Consider the following 25371-nt stretch of genomic DNA (forward strand, 5'->3'; position numbering starts at 1 on the left):
GGAAGACTTGAATTCAAATCTGGCCTCAGACACTTACTAGCTGTGTGACCCTGGGCAAGTCACTTCACCCTGTTTGCCTCAGTTTCCTCATCTGTAAAACGAGCCGGAGAAGGAAATGGCAAACTGCTCTAGCGTCTTTGCCAAAAAAACAAAAACAAAACAAAACACCCGAATGGTATCACAAAGAGCAGGACATGACTGAAAATACCTAAACAGCATGCCGGGAATACATCTCCTCCTTACCTCTGACTGGGAGAAACTCGCTTGCTTCCAGGCTCTGCCCGAGGCTACTTCCTCCAGGAGGCCTGTCCAGATTCCCCCAGCTGCTGCCACCTGCCATGCTAAGTTATTTTGTATCTACTTTGAATAGATTTTCTTTTTACTTTTCTGTGTGCATATTGTTTACCTCCCATAAAATGTAAGCTCTCTAGGACAGGGACTGATTCCTTTTTGTCCTTGTATATACTTAGTGACTGGCAACGTGCCTGGCACTTAGTAGGTGATTAGTAAGTGTATGCCAATTAAATGAAGAGAAGCATAGCACAGTGGAGAGGGCACTTAACTAGGAATCAGGAAACCCTGGGTTAAAATCCTGCTTCAGATAATTACTAGCTATGTGGCCTTGGGCAAGTCATTTTACCCTGACGGGCCGTTTTACCATCTCTAAAAGAAGAGGGTTGGAACAGAAGACCTCTGAGGTTCTCGGCAGCTCTAAGTCCCTGAACCCATGAATGAGTGTTATGGTGCAAGTCCCCCAGCACTGAAGAAATGTAAGGATTGGGAATTATAGTCTGGGAACCCTACTGGCCTGTTATTGTTCAGGTGTCTTCAGCTGTGTACTATTCTTTGTGACCCCATTTGGGTTTTTCTGGATTTTAATTTTAATTCAAATATTTCCTCCCAAGTTCTACCAACTTCTTTAGAGATCTTTGAAAAAACTAAAGTCAGATGGCAGTTTAATTTTTCAGCATCTGAATGGATTTAGTTATCTAGAGAAACTTAACACTAAGCTTGGTGCTGTCCTTTGTAGTTGAAGAATAACACCATAAACAAAACATGGCGCCAACAAAAGCACAAATACTTGAGATGGGACAATTTCCCCATTTGGGGTGTTCTTGGCAAAGATACTGCATCAGCTTGCCATTTCCTTCTCCAGTTCATTTTATGGACAAGGAAACGGAGAGAAATTGGGTGAAGTGACTTGCCCAGGGTCACACAGCTAGTAAGTGTCTGAGCCCGGATTTGAACTCAAGTCTTCCCGATTCCAGGCCCAGCCCTCTATCCACTATGCCATCTAGCTGCCTCCATATTAATAATGTTTAGCATTTATGTAACATTTTAAAGTTTACAAAGCACTTGACAGTATCTCATAACCTGCAAGGTAAAAGCTACTATTACCACCCCCATTTTACAGATGAGGAAACAGACAGACAGTGGTTAAGTGACTTGTCCAGGGTCACACAGTTAGAAAGTATCTAAAATAGGAAATGATTTCAGGATTTCTTGACTCAGAGTCCAACCCCCTATTCCCGGTACCACCTAGCTCCCTATTCACTGTATTTTTCTCTTTCATTTTCATTAATAAATCCACTTATAGAATGCAAACTACCTACTGGAAATCAGGATGTTTCAGAAAGGCATAAAAAATTTTGGGCAAAGTGACCGTTACATCCTGAAGTGTCCAGTGATAACTTCCAGGCTGAGCCAAGAAAGCATCCTTTGTGGACCTGACACCATTCAGGTAAAGGAGTCCCAGGATGGGTTATGTATTTGCTGGTTCAGTCTCCTCTGCCCTCGTGCATGACCTTCTGCTCTTTGGAAATGACAATTCACATGCCCAGAGGTCCAGGGAGAAAAGCTGGCTCTTTGCACAGTCTGACACCGTCCACATCCGTGTCCATGGAGGCAGACTAGTCAGGAGGATGCAAGGGCGTCTCTCTCCTCCAGGAGCATAGTACCAAGTGCTTGGCTCTACTTCCCCTTGACAGGGATGTCTCACCCAAGGGAATCCAGCTCAGTAGGTTTGGTTTTGTAAGACCAATCCTGCAGAGGCTGGTTATTTCCAGTGCCAGGCCTGCAAGTATGGCAGCCACCAACCTATGATCAGTGTGGCCTATTCATAACTCACCTAGGAGACCTGCTGCCCAAGAAGAGCAGGGATAGCAAGAGCAAGTACTGAATCCCACCATTGGTGTTTTCTCTAGCACGATTCCAAAGCGCTTTCTAAACCTGAAGCTCCTTGTTCAGTTCAACTTGGTTCAGTTCAACATAAAGTACCTACTGTGTGCTATGTGCTCTGTACATGAGATACACAGTCAAAAACAACGCAGGCCCTGATCTCAAGGAGTTTACAGTCTGTGGCAGGTAATACCTCCTGCACCCCTAAGGGACCACCTGATTTTATATTTATCCTTGTTCAGTCGCGTCCAGCTCTTTATGACCCTGCAGACCACAGCACACCAATGCTGTCCATGGGGATTTTCTGGGCAAAGATACTGGAGCACTTTGCCATTTCCTTCTCCAGTGGATTAAGGCAAACTCAGGTTAAGTGACTTGCACAGGGTCATACAGCTAGTAAGTATCTGAGGCTGCATTTGAACTCAGGTCTTCCTGACTCAAGGCCCAGTGCTCTATCCACTGGGCCACTCAACCACCTGATTTACAGAAAGGGGAACAACTGGATCATAAATTTAGATCTGAAAGGGACCTTATAGATCATGCAGTACAACTCCTTCTTTTTATAGAAACTGAGGTGCAGGAAGGATAAATGAATGAAGAAGCTTTTTGTTAAGCATTTACTATGGGCCAAGCAGTGTACTAAGAGTTGGGTACACAAATGCAAAAAGCAAAACAGTTCCTGTCCTCAGGGAGCTTATATTCTAATGGGGAAAAACCTATGTGGGAATTGGTGGCCAGGGGACGGGGTGGTATCTGCTTTGGAGAGTGACAGGGATGGTAAGCTGCGCCCCAGGAGAGACAGACTCTTTCCAGTAGTTGTGGCAGGATAGAGTGAGTGATAGAGCTGGGATTCATACCCCATGTCCTCTGACCCCAAGTTAGCATACTATCTACTTCAGCAGGGCAGCCAGGTGATGCCATGGACAGAGCACTGGACTTGGAATCAGGAAGACTCATCTTCATGAGTTTGAATACAGCCTCAGATACTAACTAGCTGTGTGACCCTGGGCAAGTCCCTTCACCCTACTTGCCTCAGTTTCTTCATCTGTAAAATGAGTGGGAGAGGGAAATGGCAAACCCCTCCAATATATTTGCCAAGAAAACCCCAAATGGGGTCACAAAGAGTCAGACATGACTGAAACAATTGAGCAAAAAGTCCACTTCACCACAGACTTCAGGAAGAGAAATTACTTTCTTTGAAACCAGCACTTGGATGAAAGAATCATAGATTTGGAGCTGAAGAGACCTCAAAGGCCACCTAATCCAAAATCCCCATTTTGCAGATGAAGAAACTGAGACTCGGAAGTGACTCATCTCATCATTAGCAGGACCGGGATTCAAACCCAGGTCCTTTGACTCTAAATCTAGTATTTTTTGCCAGCTTGCTACACTGTCTCCCTAAAAGACAGTGACGAATTATAGTGCCCCACCCCCTCCCATCTCCGGGCCCTTTCCTCCTGCCATGCTTCCCCTTCCCGAACACCTCACCTAATCGATTGATTCATTCTCTACAATTTCTGCAACCCGTTTTCTCGACTGCCCTTTGAACCTGCATTAAGTTTTAATTAAGCCAGTTACGCCAGCACTGCCCTTGGTTAAATGCAGCAGTGGGCACTTGGCTCTCCCCTGCTGATGGCTCAGTGTGCCCAGCTATTGAGCTCAGCTCACTTAAGTGTGCCCATAGGCACAGCACGCAGTGCAGTACAATAACTATCCATTGCCCTGGGTTAAGTGTACCCAGGGGTGCCCCTAAACTCAATGTACTGATTAGCTATTGCTCCCAGCAAAGGGGACCCAGAGGCTCTAATGAATGTCCACAGGCACCTAAATATAACCTTGTACTCAAGGATTCAGCTGCAGACATTTAAAGAGCCCTGAGTGTTTGTCTCTGGGTATTTGAGAAATGCTTCCTTCCCTGGCTTCTTATTTAGACTTTCTCTCCCCTCCTCCTAAAATCCAACCTTGGTCTGTAATCTCATTTCCTCCTCTTTCCTCCCCCTCCCCAAATCAAAGGAAAGCAATTTGAAGCTGGGAATAAGTCAAGAAAAGGATTCAGAAGCTTAAAAAATAATGGCCACATCTTGCTTTCATTCCACTCACCAGCCAATGGAGTCTTTCTCACTTTTCTTCTCTGGAGAAGATTCTAGAAAGATCTGGATTAGATGGGAGACAAGGTGTCTCCCCCCTGGAGAAAGTAAGCTCCCTGAGGGTAGAGTTTGTTTTGATTTATTTCCTTGTACCCTCAGCACTCAGCACAAAGCCTGGCATGTGGTTGGAGAGGAATAAATGTTTATTGACTAATTTATTAAAAACATCCAAGGAGGGGATCAGCTCTCTAGGATTCAAAGACAAAACCCAAATGCTCCCTGCCCTTTAGAAGCTTCCATTCTAATGGGGGGCAGGGAGGGATGCACTAGAATCCAGAGAAAGAAACACAAACTCTCTGTCATGTAAAGCAACTCTAAGATTATTAGGTTATATAGATTAGTTGCTGACACAAGGTAGCGGAGGGTACCACTGTACTGGTGATGAAATCCCAAATCTGGAATCGCACTCCCAACCCCGTAACTTCACAAGTGAGGATGGAAAATCAGGAAAGGCCCCATGGAGGAGGAGGCCTCAAGGAGCTGAACCTTGATTCTAAGTGGGGAAAGAATGAATACATTCAGGAATGGGGGACAGGAGTAGGAGATGGAAACTGTGGGGAAACCAATGCCTAGAGGAAGTGTGACCTGAAATGGAAAGGAAGGAAGGAAGAATCGATGGAGTGTTTAGGGATGGGAGATTTTAGAAGTGAAGGGATGTCCTGTTGTACTCTGCAAAAAATGTTTTGGTCCCGATTATAAGGCACCTACAACTTTTACTTTCCACTTTTGGTCCTTCCACCAGTTCCCCCCCCCCTTACACCTTAAATCCCCCCAGGCTCCTGACCGCTATCCCCATGGCTGCTCCTAGATCCCTGCCACAGCCCCCACTCCCACCCCCACCCCATGGCCCTCAGTTCCCCTCCAGTGAAGCCAGCTTGAGCACCTGAGGCTTCCGACATGCCCAGGCAGCTAGAGACATCTCACTGGGTCTATTGCTGAGAATGTTGACACTTCGGTCCCCACATAAATGACTTTCTTGTCTTAATGAGCAAACATCCTGGGCTGAAACCTTCCTCTCTTGTCTGGCCCCCTGCTGCGCTAATTGCCAGCTTTTAGAAGTTTAGGTAAAAAACAGTTTACTCACTCACCTTCGCTTACTGCTTGTTGGAGAGACCAAGATTCCCTCCTCTTCTTTCTGCAGGTTTCTCGGCCCATGCCCCAGGGAAATGCCAGGCGACAGGTAGGTGAGGCGTTCTTCCCCCCCCCTCCCCATTCTGCAAACGCATCTTTCAGGCCTCTTCCTGCCTGGCATTTTTTGTCTTTCTCCAGCCAGAAAGATGCCCAGGCAGCTGCATTGGTCTCTGGTGTCTGTCTTGAGGGCACTTCTTTGTTCCCTTAGCTGTGAAGAACAGAATTCTGGAAACAGAATGTAAACAAGTGGCCAATTTTTTTCTCCCCTTCTGCCCACCCAAAGGACATTAAAAGACTGTGACAACTGGTTCAGGCCAGGGGTGAAAACCTCCAGGTCTTTAAACTGAGGCAGGATAAGACTGTCATGGATGTTAGGGGGAAAGGTTCCTGAATGGGACTGGGCAAAAGGTTAGAATGACGATTTTCTCCTGGCCCTTCCAATACTGGGATTCTGTGACCTAAAGCGAAGGGTGGGGGAGAGACGGAGGTAGACATGAAATCAGGGATCTGGATTCAAATCCTCCCTCTGACACTCACTATCTACATGCTCTTGGTCAAGGCAATCCTATCTATAAAATGGGGATATCAGTAGCCCCGCCTAAGAGAGTCAGGGTGATACAGGGACAGCTTTGGAGTCAAGAAGACTGGGGGGAAGGGGAAGGGGAAGGTCTGCCCCAATCACATTATGGTCCAGTGAAAAGAGCCGAGCCAGAAGCTTAGTCAGAGGGCCTGGTTTCAGATAATAGTAATAGTGGCATTAACACAACACTTTACATATTTCATTGGCTAATCAATACTCCTGTGAGGCAGGTATTATTATTATTATTCCCATTTTACAGAAGAGGAAAACTTCAGCTGATTAAGGTTGTGTGATTTGCCCAGAGTCACACAGCTAATAAGTATCTAAGGCAGGATTGGACCCCAGGTCTCCCTGTCTCCAAATCCACTGGAGCACCCTGCATGACCTTTAAATCTCACCTTGGATGCTTAATACTTATTTGACCTTGGGCAAGTCATGGCCTTTCTTGCATCTCAGTTTCTTCATCTATACAATGGGGAGGTTGGGGTCCTGATAACTGTCTGATCATGGGCAAGTCCCTGAATCTCAGAGTCCCAAGGAATTGAGTTGTGGACACAGGGCAGCATAAGTTTCAGGGCCAATCTTGGAGGCAGGAGGCCCTGGGCCGTGGTAGCAACAAAGAGAGCAGAATCCCCTATGTCTTTGTGACTCTGGGTGTCATTTAACTTGTCTGTATCCCAGTAACTGTTAAGTTACAATGAGCAGGCTAGGCATAGTGATGAGAGGCCCCATCCTGAATGAAATTATAGCTTTGGGGGACCCTGTCTCCTCCCCAAATCAACAACACAGCTTCCAGCGTTATTTGAGGCCTGAATGGTGAGCGAACTTTAAAGGGTCATGTAAATGTCAGCTATAAATGATTATTAAGGTGCAGTCTGGAAGGATTCTTTTCTGTAGGAAACCTGCATCTCTTGCCCTTCAATTCTCTTTTGCCTTGGTGCCCCTGAGGGGTCCAAGCCCCTTGAACTACATAGCTGATTCACATCAAGATAGACCCCCTAATTTAGCTGATATATGGGCTGGGGATTTCTGGTCTTCTCCTTGAATGCCACCCCATGCCACCCCCTGCCAATCATGTGTTCTCACTGCTCAGTTGGTCCATCTGATGACCTGACCCTCCGTTTGTTGCTGCCATAACCTCCTTCCCCATCCCCATAGCCCAGAGAGCAGTGACTTCAAAGCCTGTCCCATCCAGGAGCAGGCTCTTCTCTGTGGAGATTTCCTGCTACTTTCCTGCCTGGGAGAGAGCCCCTTCTGAGTAGTCAGGACCTCCTGCAAGAGAGAGATTTCTGGGAGCTGGTCTCATTTGTCCAGAGCCCCTGGCTGCTGTCTCTCCGAGGTGAGCTGGTGGCTTCACTGGAAGATGCCAGTCTTTTGGGTTTATATGTAGAAACTAACAACACTACCATTACCATCTTGGGTCCAAGGCAGCAGCTTCTACAAAGGAAGGAGGTAAGTGATGAGTAAAGGGGTCATTTGATGAAAGTTATTTCCTCAAGTTGGGGGGAGAGAGGGAGGCTTAGTGGCCCTGGGTTTGAATCGTTTCTTGGACAGTTATCGAACAGAGGAACATGGACAAATCACTCAATTCTCTGGGTCTCTGTTTCCCCAACTTTAAGATGGGGGGGTGTGGGGGGGTGCTAGATGACTTCAAAGTCTCTCTAAACCTTTTTTCCTAAGATTTTTGAAAAAATGGCCTCTGAAATGTGACATTTTGATTTTTTATTCTTAAATATTTTATGACTGTCTGTTTAAAAGAAAAAAATCCTTTCTGATTGTCCCCTTCTACCCCATAACCATCGTCTTTCCAACCCTCCCTGTAACAAAGCTAGCCAGTCAACAAACATTTATTAATGCCTACTGGATACTAGGTAAGGGACCCTCATTTATAAAACCACCCAAGTCTGATAGTCCTGCCTTTGACAAATACTGGCTGTAAGTCCCTGGGCAAGTCATTTAACTTCACCCTCTCAGGTGCTAAATTACACTGGTGGCATAAATCACCACACCGGAAATTCCATATGCTGATGAGATCACAGGTACAGAACTACTGCCCCCCCCCCCCCAAAAAAAGGCAGGGACGGAACAAGAAGAGGTAGCATGATGATCATGGAGTTAGGAAGCCCTCATTTGGAATTCTGACTCCTATCCATACTATGATGTAAAATCTCAGTTCAATAAGTATTGAGTTTCTAAAATCTCGTGCTAGAGACTGAGGATACAAAGATGGAAACAAGGTAATCCTTATCTGCAAGGGGGCACCAGTGTACTAGGAGGGGGAAAAAACAGGTGCAAAATATGTATATAGAAAGTAATGTATACAAAGTAACTGCAAAATGAGTTCAGGCAGAAAACACTAACTCTGGAGACGGAGGGAATCATGAAATGGATCTGGTAGGAGGAGCCTCTTGAACTGAGCCTTGAACGTAGCTGAAGATTTCAAGAGGCAGAGGTGAGGAGGGATGGCATTCCTGGCATGAGGCACCACCTGTACAAAGGCACGGAGGAAAGAAATGGGATGTTATATATACGCAACTGCAAGTAGATCAATTTGACTGAAAAGCAGGGTGTCTTAAGGGAAGGGGCGGGGAGTAATGTGAAATCAAACAAAAAATAGGTTGGAGATATCGCAAAGGGATTGAAATGTCAAATAGGTGATTTCAAACATTTTTTATCCTTGAGGCAATAGGGAGTTAGTGAAACTCCTTGAACCTGAAGTTATGTAGCCAGTGGCCCAGGTAATGCTCTGAGATGGTAGAAGAGAGGTTTGCTAGTCAGCATCAGTGGGAGAAGTGAAATCTCAATCCTGGAGCCCCGTTGCTCACCACAGATTGAATATTTAGTCCCTGTGGTCTTGCTCCCTTTCTGCTGAGCTCTGAGAGGCATCCGCATGCTTCCCTACAAGGGTTTAAATGTCCAGAGCTGAGACTGGTCAGGTGGAGGCACCCAGATTTGGAGCTGGGGACCCCATTATTGTATCGTCCTCTCCTTGGGAGATGATAGCCTGCTGTAATCACGGATTCCGTTCCTCCTGATCACAGCAGCAGGCGCGTAATTACCATCTCCTGAAATAGCCCAAAGTTACAGTGTTATGGAAGACGACTCAGATGACATTTGCTTAGAGTGTTCTTCCTGCTATAAATATCCTGGCTAGATGATATCTCCTGGCGAAGTCATAGCAGGAATTATGGATCCCGCTTTCTGGACATGTGGGTGGACTTCTTCCAGGGACCTTGACTTGGAGGATGTGGGGATGGTTATAGAAGAAGCTGGATTTGTGGAAAGCTGGGGGGTGGGGTTGAGATCATGAGAGACAAGGATCTCTTATGACCTGACAGGTGATGAACACAAGTGTGGACTTTTTGTCCCTCTGGATGGTCAGCGGATACTTTGCCTATTCCCTGGAAGCCATATGTCCCCTGGGTAAGGCTCTGTCCCCAATCCTTGCTCCCTCTAATGTCTCAATATGCCCATGTTTTCTTGCTGCCTTTCCCCACTCCTTCTGATGAGTATATTTTTCTTTTCCCACTCTTCCCTGCTCTCACTTATCCCCAATCTTAGCTCAAGAGACCAACTAACTCTCAGGGAAAAATCTGAGGGTCTCTGAAAAGGGACCCTTAAGTCTTGTGCTCCAGTCTCTTTTTAGGGATGATATGGGGCAGGATGGGGCTGAAAGATAAAATATCTAGACTGTATTTCTCGCTGCTTTGGTCAGTCTGGTATAATCCAAGGGCAGCTAGGTGGCACAATGGATAGAGTACCAGATCTGAAGACAGAAAGACCTTCCTGAATTCAAATCTGGCTTCATACCCTTAAGCTGTGTGTCCCTGGGCAAGTCACTTAACTCTGCCTCAGTTTCCTCATCTGTAAAATGAGCTGGAGAAGGAAATGGCAAATCCCTCTAGTACTTTGCCCAGAAAGCCCTAAATGGGGTCACAAAGCATCAGATACAACTGAAACGGAACAACAATAAAGTTAAGGTGGCAAGCATTTATTAAGCACTTACTGTGTGCCAGGTGCTAGAGTTATAAAGAAAGGCAAAGAACAGATCTTGCTGTCAAAGGAGCTCACTGTCTCAAGAAGAAGACAAAATGGAAACAACTATGTACACACAAGATATACACAGGATAAATTAGAAATAATCAACACAGGGAAGACATTCACATTAAGAGGGGATTGGGAAAGGCCTCTTGGAAAAGGAAGGATTTTAGCTGAGAATTGAAGAAAGCCAGGAAAGGCAGGAGGCAGTGAGGGGGAGGGAAGGAGTCTCAGGAGGCCTCAGGGCAGCCAGTGAAAACCCCCTAGTGTCAGAAGATGGATTGACTTGTTCAAGGAACAACAAAGGAGTCCAGCTTTGCTGGATTAGAGCTCTTGGTGTGTGGGGTAAGGTGTAAGAAGACCCAGAAAGTAGGAAGGGTTAGGATGAACTTTAAAAGCCCAACAGAAGGTTTTCCATTTGATCCTGGAGGCAACAGGAGTCATTGGAGTTGATTGAATGGGGGGTGACATTGTCAGACCTTTAGGAAAATCAATTTGACAGCTGTATGGAGGATTGACTGGAATGGGGAGAGATTTGAGGCAGAGAGGCCAACCAGCCACTATTTCCATAATCCAAGTATGAGAAGATCCAGGCCAACATCAGAGCAGGGGCAGTGTTAGAAAAGGGAAGGGGCCATATATGAGAGATATCATGAAGGTAAAATTTACAGGACTTGGCAAGATTGGCTATGGAAGTGAGAGAGAGTGAGTTGTCAAGGATGAGGCCTAGTTTGGGAGCCTGGGTGACTGGGAGCCCTTGACAATACAAGATGGAAATGGGGAGGATTTGGAGAGAAAGAGGGTGATTTCAATTTTGGACACATTGAATATCTCCATGGCCTCACACAGTGGTTGACACATAGTGGAGTCTTTTTTTTTTTTTTGCTTTTTGCTTTTTTGAGGGGGTAAGGCAGGGAAATTGGGGTTAAGTGACTTTCCCAAGGTCACATGGCTAGTAAGTTTTAAGTGTCTGAGGCCAGATTTAAACTCAGGTCCTTCTGACTCCAGGGCTGGTGCTCTATTCACTGAGACACCCAGCCACCCCATAGTAGAGTCTTAATTAATTTTTTTTTTAAATTTAAGTCAAGTCATGTCTATTCAAAACCTGGGTTCAAATCCAAACTCTGCTACTTGCTACCTGAGTGACTCTGAGAGAGTCACTTAGCTGCCGAGGGCCTCAGTTTTCCCATCTGTCATATGAGAAGTTGGGTTTGGTCATCTTTAAGGTTCCTTCTCACTTTAGATCTATAAAGTCTTGGGGAGGTAGACTTGGTAACCACAAGCAGTGTGGTTTCAAGTTTTTCCCTGTGGCTCCAATCACCCCTAATTTTGTTCAGTGATGCTTTTAACAAAAGGCACAGGCTTGCACTGAGAAGTTAAACATCTGCCTTGAAGTGTAGATACTTCTGGGCATGGAGAGATACTGAATCTGGAATTCGGGAATTCCAGAGTTTCTGAGCTGGGAACCCCCAGAGGTCATTGAGTCCACCCATACTAGAAAAATCCCCTCTACAGCTGCCCTGATAAGGGGTTATCTAGCCTTTGTTTGAAGACCTTCAGTGACAGGGAACTTACTACCTTTCAAGACAGCCACTCTTGGATAGCTACCATGGTTAGAAAGTTGGCTAGTTTGTTGACTTTGCTCATGGAAGGCAGCATGGGATGGTGGAAAGGATACTGTCTTTGTCATCAGAGACTTGCCACAGAGCACAGAGTGCTGAAGTTGGAGTCAGACAGACCTGAATTCAAATCCAGACTTAGATACTTCCTAGCTGTATGGCCCTAGGCAAGTCACTTAACTTTTCTCTGCCTCAGTTTCCTTGATTGCAAAATGGAGATAACTTTGTAGTGTTGTTTGTGGGGATCAAATGAAATAATATTTGTAAAAGTACCTGTCACATAGTAGGTGCTATAAAATGCTTATTTCCTTCTCTTTGTCCTTTTTTTTAATTGGAGGGAGGAAGGCAGGGCAGTTGGAGTTAAGTGACTTGTCCAAGATCACACAGCTAGTACATGTTAAGAGTCTGAGGCTAGATTTGAACTCAGGTCCTCCTGACTCTAGGGTCAGTGCTCTGTTCACTGTGCCACCTAATTGCCCCCTCTTTACCTCTCTTAATGCAATGTAAGAGCTGATGGTATTAAATTTATTGACTTCCATGACACACCGTTGACACCTATTATGCTTGCAGTCCACTAACACCCCCAGATCTTCTTTAAGCAAACTACTATAGAACCATGTCTCTGCCATCTTGTTCTCGCCAGCAGATCTGGATTCAAATCTTGACTCTCCTGTGTGTATTTACATTAATAAATGCTTCTTGACTTGACTTGACTTCCCCTCATGGGTCTCAATTTACTTATTCGTAAAATGAAATCACTAAGGCAATTTACACTTCTGAAGTCTATGAATCCATGTGGCAGATCTCAGATGTGAACCCAGGTCTCTTGTTCTAAATCTGCTGGAAAGTGCTAATGAGTGTGATCTGATCCTTTTCCTTGAGAGCAGCATTTGATAGGAGGTAGGAGATGGTAGAAAACCTGGCAGGAGACCTCGCCTATTTGACAACTTTGCCCTGAATGCAGCATCAGCAAACTTTCTCTGTTTACATAAGTTCCACATGGGACCCGTTGAATAAGGGTGACCTTCATCTCTTAAGTATTGGTTCAGCCTAGTTCAGCACAGGCTAATTATAAGAGAGCACAAAACAGGCTCAGAATTCTCCCTAGGAAGGTGTGCTGGCCCAGCCAGAAGCTTGGGCTGTCAATTAAGATGCTGGTGGCAGGGTGGCTTTGTTCAGCTGTGGGAGTTTATCCTTGATTATGCTTCATGGTCTTTTTCTGTCACAGTCTCATCTCAGCCAGGGTCAGAAGTCTTGGTTCAAATCCCCAAACAGGGACTGGGGCTAGTGAAAAGAAGATCCAGATACACGGAAGCACTGACCCTGAGAGATCTCAGAGTGAGCCAGTCAAGCAGCTTCACAGTCACTGAAAACAGAGACTTTGTTGTGGTCAGCCTCCCAGCCGGCAATGTGCTCCAGAGCCAGGTCAGTCAAAGGGAACCCCAGCTCCAGCTTAGAAGATTTCAAGCTAACTTTTGTCACTTATCCCACAATGTGGGATCCCCTGCCCCAATTCACAGGACAGGCTTTCTGGAGAATGGCTACCCCAGAGCTACTTCCCTAAAACTATAGATCATGAGCCCCCACCAATGTGTTTTCTCTTAACAGTCAAGCCAGATGACACGATTAGCTTAAAGCAAGGGCATTTAGTAAGAAAGGTAGCAATAAAACATATACCATATACACTGGGGGCTCACTCTTCCACAAATACACCAAACACAGTGCTTGACATCTGGTAAGCACTTAAAGATGTTTTTTCACTCACTCATTTATTCATCTAAACAAGCAGCAAAGTATAATAGAAAGAACACTGGAACTGGACTCAGAGAATCTAACTAGGAACACACTCTAGATTTTTAACTTAGTAACCTGTTTAACTTTTAACCTTTCTGGCTACTTCTCATAGACACAGGATACACACACACACACACACACACGCACACAAACACACATACACACACATGCATACACTACATGGGCAGCTAATGACACAGCATATAGGGCACCAGGCCTAGAGTCAGAAAGACCTGAGTTCAAATTCTGCTTCAAACACTTACTAACTGTGTGACCCTAGGCAAGTCACTTAACCCTGTTTGCCTCAATTTCATTTGTAAAATGAACTGGAGGAGGAAATGGCAAGCCACTCTGATGTCTTTGCCAAGAAAGCCCATATATTATTACAAACTCCGTTCAAAGCTGTATGCTAAGTGCTAAGATTACAAAACCAAAATAGTTCCTTTTCTTCTTTTTTTTTTTTGAAGTAAGAGAATAACCACAGATTTTGCTAGAGATATACATCGTTTGCATATTCCACAGCTCAGAACTAGAGCTTGGAATATGGCTGGGTGGAAGGTAGAGGTTCAGGTACATTTAATGCTAAAATTATTATTATTATTAATCATAACAACTAGCAGTTATATGATGCTTTAAGGTTTGCAGATTCTCACAACAACCCTAGTAGGTAAGTGATATTATTATCCCCATTTTACAGATAAGAAAACTGAGGGAATGAGAGGTAAAACAATTTGCCCAGGGTCTAAAGCTAGTAAGTGTCTATGACAGGATTCAAAGATAGATTCTCCTGACTCCAAGTCCTGGGCTCCATATACTGTGTCACTTAGCTTCTTTCCCAACCTCCTCCCTCCCTTCCATCCCCTCCCCCAGCCCCAGGCAGCTAGGTGGTACAGTGGATAGAACAGTGGACCTGGCACCAGAGAAACCCTGAGTCCAAATCTAGCCTCAGACACTTCCTATCTGTGTGACCAGGGCAAGTCATTTCATCTCTCACACTCTCAATTTCGTCATCTGGAAAACTGGGGATAATAACAGCATCCACCTCCTTGGGTTGTTGTGAGAATCAAATGAGATATTTGTTAAATGCTTTGCAAACCTTGAAATGCAGTATAAAGGCTAACTGTGCAACCATGTGATAGAGAATGCCTTCTGTCCCTTCAGCAATGCCAGGAAGCCCAAGGAGGCCCCAGGATGCAATCATTTTATAGGATAGACCTCAGCCTGGAGTTTGCAGAAGTGGCTGGTCCAGTCCACTGGACAGTGGAGAATTTTTTCCATTGTGCTGGTAAGTAAGATACCACTAATGTTCCTTGCACAGGAACTCTGAGATCACTTCAATTCAATTCAATATTCAACAAGCATTTGCTATATGCCAAATACTGCTCTAAGTGATGGGGATCCAAAGGCAAAAACAAAACAGTCTTTGCCCTCAGGGAGTTTCCAGTCTATTGGGATAGATAAAACCTATGCTTAGATTAGTAAAGATGAGTATCTATCTATAAAGTAACAGAAAATGTGTTCAAATAATTTCAAGAGGGAGGGAGGGGAGCAAGGAGAAGGGGAGGAAGCGGGAGAAAGAGGGAAGGAGAAAAAAGGAGGGTGGAGGGAGGAAGAGACAGACAGAGAGGGAGACAGAGAAAGAGAGAGAGAGAGAGAGAGAGAGAGAGAGAGAGAGAGAGAGAGAGAGAGAGACAGAGACAGAGACAGAGACAGAGAGAGAGAGAGAGACAGAGAGAGAGAGAGAATATTAAAACCTGAGAGGAAGTAGAAAAGACCTAGAATAGGAGAAAGCACATGAACTGTGCTTTAAAGGAAATGAATGATTCTCAGAATTTCCTTTCAGCCAGGATATGGTGTCTCTGAGACTTCCTTCCCGGAGGGGCAGGTTCCCTATCTGATAAAAGAGGTTGGTTCACTCACTGATGAAAAGAATAGTAAGCTTTCCTTCTAATAGGGGCTCTGAGGTATATCTTTCTCAGAGAATGTAAGCTCTTCCAGGGTGTGCACTGTTTATTTTTGTCTTTGTCTCGACACTTAGCACAGTGATTTGTCTCATAGTAGGTACCTAATAAGTGTTTGTTGAACTGAGCCTCAGCTACTCATTAGACTGTGTGACCTTGGGTCAGTCACAACCTCTCTAGGATTCTGCTTGTTAATCTCTACAATTCGGGGAGGTCTGGATTAGATAAAGTCTAAAGTCCCTTCCAGCTGTAAATATGTGATCTTATGGATTCTGAGAGGCAGAGGTGAGTGCTTTTCCTGGCTTAGGAATAAAGCTTGCATGTGGAATTTGGGAAATAGCTAGCAGGCGATGTTGGCTAGAAAATAGAGGACATGAAGGGAAGTACCATGAAATAAGTATGGAAAAGTGAATTGGAGCCAGATTGTGGGGACTGTCAATGCCAGGCTGAGGGGTTTATATCTTATTTTACATCAAGGATTCTGAACTTTCTCTATGTCATGGATCCTGTGGGCATGTTGAGGTTTGAGGGTGCTGGGACCCTGAAATAGCAACATGGGGCTCCTGCCTTGAATGAATTTGACCCAAAGCCTTAGACAAAGCTTTTCAGCCTTTTCAGCCAAAGACAAAGTTTATTAGAACACCGGTCAGGGTGGGTGTGATTCTAAGAATCTGTACTAGTAGCCAGATTTTAAGAATCTGAGCATTGGCTATATTCTTAAGGAAGTTAAGCATTTGTGATGCTTGTATTGAAAAGTGGGCCAGATTGAATCTGAGTAACTTAATGAGGGGCAAGATGGACCTTACATATTGAAAGACTGTGGGAAGGATCTGGGGGTGGCCAAGTAGTCTGGGGTGACTGGGAGGTAACAGAGAAGGACTGCTGTCCTAGAGAGAGACCTGGACCATGTGACCAAGAGAGAATGGGGTCTAAATGGAATGAAGGGTGGGAAATAGCTGGGCAATCTAGATAACAGACATTGAAGCCTGGGCTGGGTTAGAGGTAACAGAGAATTGGGAGACTGGGCATAGGCCACAATAAAAGGCCAGTTGAGAAGATTACTGGAATGAGTTGATGCCTCAGGCAAATGCCAGAGACTTGACCATGTGGAAAAATTCAAGGAAAATTGACTGGGAGAAGGGTTTCCAGAGCCTATACCCTGTCAGGCATACTGGCGAAGTCTCCTGACCCTTTCTCAGAATGATGCTACAAAAAAGTATATAGGATTACAAAGGAAACTGATTATCTTAAAATATAGCTATCTACGTCTATCTATAGACAGACCATCTACCTACCTATCTACCTCTTCTGTCTCTATCTTTCCATCATCCATTCATACATCTATCATTTATCTCTATCATCTCTTTTTCTAACTCTTCTATTTGTCCTATATTTGTCTTGATCTTTCTATCTTCTATCATGTATCTCTACTTTCTATCTTTTATCTCTATCATCTCTAACTCTTCTACCTACTCTCCTATATTTATCTTTCTATCATCTGTTATTTATCTCTATCATCTACCATCTTTATCTCTTCTTCTATCTCTAGCTTATCTATCTACCTATTATGTCTATTTATCCATCTATCCATCTATTTTTTGGTCTATCTATCTATCATCTATCTATCTGTCTGTCTGTCTGTCTGTCTGTCTGTTTACCCATCTATCTATCCAACTATTTGTTCATCCATCCATCCATCTATACCTGTCTATCTCTCTATCTATCTACTCTATCCATCTGTCTATACAAATTTACAGACACATGTCCTAGAGGAATGGGGAGCCACTGAAGATATTTTGGCCAGGAGAATAACACTTGTATCTTGCTTTTGAAGATCCTTTTGGCAGCAGTCTGGAGGATGGATAGGAGAGGGAAGAGCCTGGAAGTGGGAAGACCCATGAGGAGGCTACTGCAGGGGTCCTAAGGAGAGGTGATGAGGGCCTGAGCTGGATTAGTGGTCCAGTAAGTACAGAGGAGGGAACAGATTGGAGAGGATTTGCCCTGCCATGACCCAACTTCCCAGCAACCTGGTATCAACACATGCAAAACCACCAGAAGCAAAACCTATTAAAATCTTCAGGGAGGAAATGTACCTAATTCACAAACGATGTGGCCACTTTCATCTCCTGGCTCCTCACTGTCCTCAATAGAAGGCAGACCGTGAAGGATATTTGACTCAGATGTTTGGGTCACAAGAATGCCCTGGTTACCAGGATATGATGTTTCGGTGCTGCAGAAAAAATGTAATTGTATTCAGAACCATATTGAAAGATTAAAGGGGAATTGCCTTCCACCTTGAGACCCCAAATTTAGATTTTAAAAGGAAAACCCCATAGGGACGGGGAATGAGGAGGTTCTAAAACCCTGCTCCTAATGGAAAGATTTCTCTTGCAACTTGACGCATTTCAGGAGTCCCATTTTGGCTCTTTTTTACACTTCCCTGTAAGACTGGTATTAGTTCCAAGCACACTAGGCTCACAATGGGCTTTTATTTTCCTTCCTAGAACATGGAAGCTCGAGAATGATTTGGCATTTTTCCCCCAACTAAAGGGAAAATGCTCATTGTGGCTTTGTAGCCAATATTGAATGCAATGCCAAAATCAATACAGTGAGCAAAACAGACTTTAGAAAGATTTGTGCATCTCTTGAAATGTGTATGTAGGAAAATACACTCATCTTCCTCATTTCAGTCTAGTAATATTACCACTTGGAGTGAGTGCAGTGTAAGGGACAGAATGTTACTGACACTTGGGTTCACGTCTTGCCTTTGACACTTACTGGCTGAGACCGTGCACAAGTTACATAACCTCTCTGCATCTTAGGCTCCTCTTAGAATGCTGGACCTCAAGTCTGGAGAGATCTGGGTTGAAATTCTGCCTTTGACACTGAAGTACTATTTGACCATGGGCAGATACCTAAACATCTCTGATGGCTAACTTTTATGTTGTGGTTTAAGGTTTGCAAAGTATTTTCCAAAGATTATCTCATTTGATTCTTGGGAGATAGGTGCTATAATTATCCTTATTTTACAGGTGAAGGAACTGAGTCAGACAGAGGTTAAGTGACTTGCCCAGGGTCACACATCTGAAGCCAGATTGAAATCCAGATCTTGATTCCAAGTCCAGAATTCTATCCAAGTCAAATGCAGTCTGGTGGAAAGAGAGCTTATCTTCAATTCAATGAGACAAGCATTAAGGACCTACTATGTGCTGGGGACTGAGCTATGACACAAAAACTGACTAATAATCCTTCCTCTCAAAGTGCTTGCATTCAACTGGGTTTGAATCCCAACTCTGGCTCTTACTAGCTATGTGACCATGGGCAGATAGATCACTTAATCTCTCTGGACCTCAGTTTCTCCATCTGTAAATTATAAAACAGGGCTGTTGAGGAAGTAAGCATTTTGGGCAACTTGAAACTAGTAGTTTTTGTCATCCTGGTTTATAAGATCATAGATTTAGACCTGAATAAAGCATTTTTTAGGCCATCTGATATGACCTCTCTTTTTACAGAGGGGGAAACCAGGGCTCAGTGAGGTGATCAGGCTTGCCCAATATCATTCATGTCCTAAGTGGCAGAACCAAGGTTCAATGTGTAGGTCCTCTGATTCCAAATCCAGGCTGAGGCAAAAAGACCAGAATTACCACACTTGTCAGATGTACAGTTATGTGCAAGGCTTTCCATTTCTGTGAACACCAGTTTCCTCATCTGTAAAATGGGGACAATGACACCAGTGAATACGCACCTCACAGGTTGGTTGTGAAAGTCAAGGAGCTAACAGCTAAAAGCACTTTCCAACCTCAAAAGCATCATATAAATGTCAATTAAGCTGGGCTCCAGTCCTGCCTCTGACATGTATTGGCTCCACTGTGATCCTGAGAAAATCCCTGAACCTCTCAGGGCCTTGGGCAACCCTCCAGGCTTGTCAATTGCAGGACTGTAACTGACCTGCAAGGGGGGGGGCCTCGAGTATCGACATTCATAACATGGGTGGATCATAGATTTGGAGCAGAGGTTCTTAACTTGGGGGCCCTGAGCTTGTTTTTTAAAATGTGTATTTAGATAACTATATTTAAATATAATTGGTTTCCTTTGTAGTCGTCTGTATTTCATCTTGTACATTGAAAAACATGATTCTCAGAAGGAGCCCATAGGCTTCACCAGACTGCCTGAGAGGTCCATTGTGCACCCCTCCCCCCCCACACACACACACAAAGTAAAGAACCCCTGATCTAGGTCTGGAAGAGGCCTCAGAGACCATCTAGTTGAACTCTCCTGTTTCATCAATGAAGAATCTGGGGACCAGAGAGGTGAATGACTTGCCCAAGGTCACAAAGGTAATACTAATAACTAGCATTTCTATAGCACCATAAGGTTTGCAAAGCTTTGTTTCATAGATTTCTCATTTGATCTTTATAACCACCGCATGAAGTAGGAAACAGATCGTGTTACAGGTGGTAACCTGTGTAACAGGTAGTGTTGTGTTTAGACAAGGAGGGAAGAGGAATTTATTTTAATGGACTGTCTTTTTTTTCTATTGATGCCCATTTCCCTCACCCTCCAAGACCGGCCTTCATTTTCTGGAGTGACAGACCCTGAGTCCTTTTCGGCAGAAGTCAGTCCAGCCATCATCAAACATTTAAGTGTGCCTGGCACAGAAGAGTTGAAGTCAGAGATGCCACCCTCATTGACTACCCTGAGTACTGTGCCCTCATCTCAACCATCTTCTCTAGGTCTGTCACTATCTACTCCTTCCCTAGGCATGGGACTGGCTTCCTCATTCTCTCTCCAAGCATCAGGATCAGCTTCATCTGAAGGTCTGCAAAGAGAGTCTTTGGGGAGTTTTACCTTGGACAGCGGGCAACATGAACAAGCAGTAGGCACAAACCCAACGCCATGTCTCCAGTCGAATACCTTCTCCAGTTCTTCTGAGCAGTACTTGGCATCAGCCAGGTCAAGGTCCCCATTTGGTTGGGGATGCTTGACCCTGAACAATCCCACTGCTACTTCCAACTCAGCTAGCCCAACTCCAAGAGCAAGTACTTCTGCCTTTGTTTCTTTCCAGGAGAGTAATGGGAGCCGTGAGAATCTCCAGTCGAAGGATGCCACCGTTATGGCTCCCCTGTCTGGCCTCTGGCTTCACTCCCTTGCCTTGAATCATGATAGGAGACCATCAGGGATTCCATTGACTGTCCCATCAAATGGAGGATCCCCTAAGAGTGAAAAGCCCCCGGAAGCCACTACAAAGATCTCAATGGATGTTTCAAAAGCTACTGTGTCTGAACTATCCGATACAGACCAGCAGGGCCAGGCCTTACTGCAGATGTCCACTACTTTGACTGAAGGTCAAAATGATAGCCCAAGGAGACATCCAGGATCTCGAGGAACAAATACCGTCCTTTCCAAAAACTTCTCAGGTGGCATCATCTATCCTCTCTTATCTTTCACTACCCTCTCTTCGAAGAAGGAGCGAGAGCAGGGCATAAAGCCACAGGCTGTGTCTGTGGGGATTAGAGGGGACTCCATCATTTCCAGTGTTCCTGGAATCATGGCCAATCAACAAGGCCCAAAGGACCCTACACATGAAGGGACGACCAAGGTGCCACCTTCAGTCATGTTTCAGGATAATCCTACACCTCCGTCAGTAACCACAGGTGCTAATTCCCAGGCTCTCCAGCTAACCCTCCCAGCCCCAACAACCTCAACTGGCCACCTCTTCTCAGTGCCAGCCCTGCCTCAGTTGGTCTCCTTTAGGTCTACCAAGTATTTAGGGTTCCTGGTACATTTACAAAAGGCATTTACTACCCAAAGTGATGGTCTCAGAGAAATAAGACCTGGCCAGGACTTGGCCCAGATGCCAGAGCATTCTAACCATCTCAGAAGATTGATGGGGGGGAGCAGGACAGAGACATATATGAACCACAAGAGGGAGAGTGACTGGGTCAGTACAGGTCCTTGGGGTGGTAACCACCTGGCAGGTGAGTACTTGGCAACCACCCTTGCTGGAGGAATGGCAGATACCCATCATGGTCACAACCAGACCCAGGAAGTGGCCAGTCTCCAGGCAGCACTCTTCCACATGTCAGAAATCACTGTGATGACTCAGAGAGACCCTCATTTTCTCCAGAATAGAACTGAGGGGATCTTGGTTACAAATCTTCCCCTGTCAGGGCCAGGAGAGGCAGGCCAGGCAGCTTTGCAAGCTAAGTCACAGAGTAACAGTCCCTTATCCTGGAAAGATATAGCCTATACCAACCGAGGGAGAGTTTTGCGTACTTCATTTCCAGAAGAAATTGTATCTGATAGCTCTATCACTACTCACCAAGAGGGGCCTAAGACTGATGGACCTACTTCCCCTATAGGACATGTGCTAAGAAGTCAGCAGGCTCCTGGCCAAGCTGCCATCCATCCTTTCCTCCTTCTCCCCAGATCTTTGCCAGATAGACAGTTGTCAGATCCTCTGAAGAGGGCCCTGGATGGCATCAGAGGATCTATAGTGGCATCATCTGAGGGGACCAGGGAGCAGCTCTCTAGGAGCTCCGAAGGCATCAGGACCCATGGTCCAGGGTCAGTGCCAGCTGGGACACGAGGATGGGCTACGATTCCACCATCCAGTTCATGGCCTTCCTGGACGCTGCATCCTGAATCATACCTCTCACAAGCCACTGAAGCTGCTTCACCGTCCGTTTCTAACCCAACAGAGCCTGGAGACCCTTTCCCCACAGGGCACTAGTGTATCGTGTACCCCCAACAAGTGCTTCTGGGATCACACTAGCAAAGTCATTAGCAACAGAGTATTGGAAGGGAAATCACGGTACAAATAGGCTGTTTCATGGTTTTCCCCTTTTGTTCGGATTCTTCTTGCACAACATGACTAATGTGGAGATATGTTTAATATGATTACACATGTATTAATGTCTATATCAGATTGCTTGTCATCTTGGGGAGGAGGAAGGGAGGAAAATGTGGAACTCAAAATCTTAAAAAAATGAATGTTGGAAACTGTTTTTATATGTAATTGGAAAAAATAAAATACTATTAAGTGGGAAAAAACCTGAATAAGCTGTTTGCTGCTATTTAATCATCACGTACACCACACACACACATACACATGCACACCACACACATACAAACACACACATACACATGCACACACATACACAACACACATACAAACACACATGCACACTACACGCACACACACACATATCCTTGTCCCCTGCTTCTGACCAAATTCTTCACATCAACTACAGACAGCTAGATAGAGCAAGGAATGTAGTATTGGACCTGGAGTCAGGAAGACCTGAGTTTAAATCCCGCCTCAGACATTTACTAGCTGTGTGACCCTGGGCAAGTCACTTCACCTTTATATACCTTAGCTCCCTCACCCTTAAGTGCCTTACAGGGCTGCTGTGAGGATGACTTGGGATAACGTATGTAAACACTTGGTCGATGTCAAAGTGCATTACAAGAGCAAACAGACTGTCACTTTGGTTGTCCTGTGGCATATTGAGGCTTGACGTCAGGAGGAAATTGAATAATAGCAATCAGCATCTTAAGGTGGGTAGGGCTGCCCCAGGAGACAGCAGGTGCCCATCAGGGGAAGGCTGGATGACCCTGGTCAAGGAAGTCACAGGGGGTGCTCAGGGATGGAGCTGATTCGATATCCTGGGCCACCCGATGTGACATCATCACACAAGCATGCACCAGGCCATCACCACTTGTGAAGCAATGAGCTTTTCCTGTGAAGACGTGCATCCTGCTAACTATGCCAAGAGGTTTGAAGTGGTGCCATAGTGCATAGTGCACCCAGGCCTGGAGGCAGGAAGACTTGAGTTCAAATCTGGCCTCAGACACTTCCTAGCTGTGTAACCCTGGGTAAGTCACGTCACCCTGTTTGCCTCAGTTTCTTCCTCTGTAAAATGAGATGGAGAAGAAAATGGCAAATCACTCTGGCATCTCTGCCAAGAAAACCCCAACGGGGTCATGAACACTGAGCTGAACTGTGTGCCAGTCACTGGGCCAAGAGTTTGGGAATTCAATGACAAAAGTGAAACAATCTTTGCCTTTAAGAATCTTATACTCTATTGGGGGAGATGTATATGTAGATGCAGATGTATATATATGTACATATGTATGCACGGCATAGTGGATGGAGAACTGGAACCAGAAGCCGGGGAGCCCTGGGTTCGAGTCCAGCCCCTGACACATCTTGTGGTCACCCAGACTCCGATATCCGACTAGAAGGTGCAGCAGGGCAGGAACAGATCTGGACTGATGGAGACATGGACTTTGATGAGCAGACAGAAGAGTAACATTAGTGCCACTTCTGATCCCCTTTAAGCTTCCAACACTCTTTATGTGTGTTGTCAGGGGAAGAGCTACTATAATCCCCACTTTGCTGATGAGGAAGCTGGGACCATGAGAGGTTAAGGGACTTGTCCAGAATCACCCAGCAAGCAGGAATCTGAGCTGGATTTGAACTTGGGTCTTTTTTTGACTCCAAGGCTAGCATTCTGGGCATTACTTCACCTCATTGCCTCACAAAATCTTGCCCCCTAGACCATGGGTGGCGAACCTTCCGTCTCAAGGCCACATGTGGACTTCTAGATCCTGGGATGCAGCCTTTTGACTGAGTCCAAGTTTTACAGAACAAACCCTTTTATTAAGGAGATTTGTTCTGTGAAGTTTGGATTCAGTCAAAGGGCCACACTTGAGGAGCTAGAAGGCCACATGTGGCCTTGAGGCTGCAGGTTCCCCATCACTGCCCTAGACCACCAAAACCAGGAATTTAATCAACCAACAGCTATTTCAAGAGGAATTAACAATGACTGGTGCCTGGTATACAGTAGGTACTAAATAAATGCGTGTTGTCTGGCTGACTTTAAACTCGTTTGAAAAGACCCTGACATCCAGGATTACCTGCTAGCGGGGAGGAAAGGACCTTTGAGATCATCTAATCTAAGCCTTTCACTGAGAAAATATTTCTAAAGTATTAAACATAGTGCCTGAAACATAGTAAGCACTTAATAAATGCTTATTCCTTCCCTTCCCCTGCAGATAAGGAGATTAAGACCCAGAAAGGTTAAGGCATTTGCCTAACATCACACCAGGCATTAGTAGCATGAAATAAAAGAGAATATCTTTGTTATATATAACCTTGTGAGGAATGAGTCATACAAACCAATGCAGATTTTTTTTTGTCTGTGCTGGGTCTCTCTCTCTTACCTTGATGTTGGCTCTAGCTGGATACTGATATTCATGCTCATAAGACTTATGAGCCCCCAAAAGGAGTTGGGATCTTAGGGAACAGAGCAACCCAAATAACACCCTTGCCTTAGGCTGCATTCATTTATTTATTTTGCTTTTTTGGAGGGGGGAGGGCAATTGGGGTTAAGTAACTTGCTCAGGGTCACATGGCTAGTTTTTTTTTGTGTTAAGTGTCTGAGGCTGGACTTGAACTCAGGTCCTCCTGACTCCAGGGCCATGCTCTATTCACTGCACCCCCTAGCTACCCCCTTAGGCTGCATTCAAAAAGACACCATGAGAGTCTAAAACAGACCACAGCTGAACTACTACTCAATTCTGAGCACCTTACTTTCAAGCACTAATAACATGAAAATAGCTAGCATTTATAAAAGGCTTTAAGTTTGCAAAGTGACTTATGAATATTATCTTATTTGATCCTTACAACAACCCTGGGAGGCAAGTGTTATTATCATGCTCATTTTATAGATGAAGAAACTAAGGCTGAAGTGTTAAGTGCCTTGACCAGGGCCACATAGCTAGTCATGGTCTCAGGCACAACTGAACTCCACTGTGCCACATTTAGGAAGGACATTCACAGGAGAGGGTGCAGGTGGGCTTGGCTATATCAGAATAAGTTGAAGGAATTATAGATGTTTAGCTTGAAAAAGAGATAG

General features: G+C 45.0%; 1 protein-coding gene across 1 annotated transcript in view; it reads left to right on the top strand.

Moving 5' to 3' along the window:
• The window catches only part of CUNH1orf127 (chromosome unknown C1orf127 homolog), a 28003-nt gene extending 4240 nt beyond the window's left edge, over positions 1-23763 (top strand). Inside the window, exons 3-9 of the mRNA XM_069078970.1 lie at positions 1598-1741; positions 5467-5505; positions 7351-7488; positions 9375-9459; positions 12922-13118; positions 14649-14772; positions 23675-23763. Of these exons, the coding sequence (XP_068935071.1) occupies positions 1598-1741; positions 5467-5505; positions 7351-7488; positions 9375-9459; positions 12922-13118; positions 14649-14772; positions 23675-23763 (816 nt within the window). The remainder of the gene's footprint in view (positions 1-1597; positions 1742-5466; positions 5506-7350; positions 7489-9374; positions 9460-12921; positions 13119-14648; positions 14773-23674) is intronic.
• The last annotated feature ends 1608 nt before the right edge of the window (positions 23764-25371 follow it).

Source organism: Petaurus breviceps, unplaced genomic scaffold, assembly GCF_028583685.1.
Source record: "Petaurus breviceps papuanus isolate PSGF00001 unplaced genomic scaffold, PetGlider_PUasm1.0 91041, whole genome shotgun sequence".
NCBI classification, from domain to species: Eukaryota; Metazoa; Chordata; class Mammalia; order Diprotodontia; family Petauridae; genus Petaurus; species Petaurus breviceps.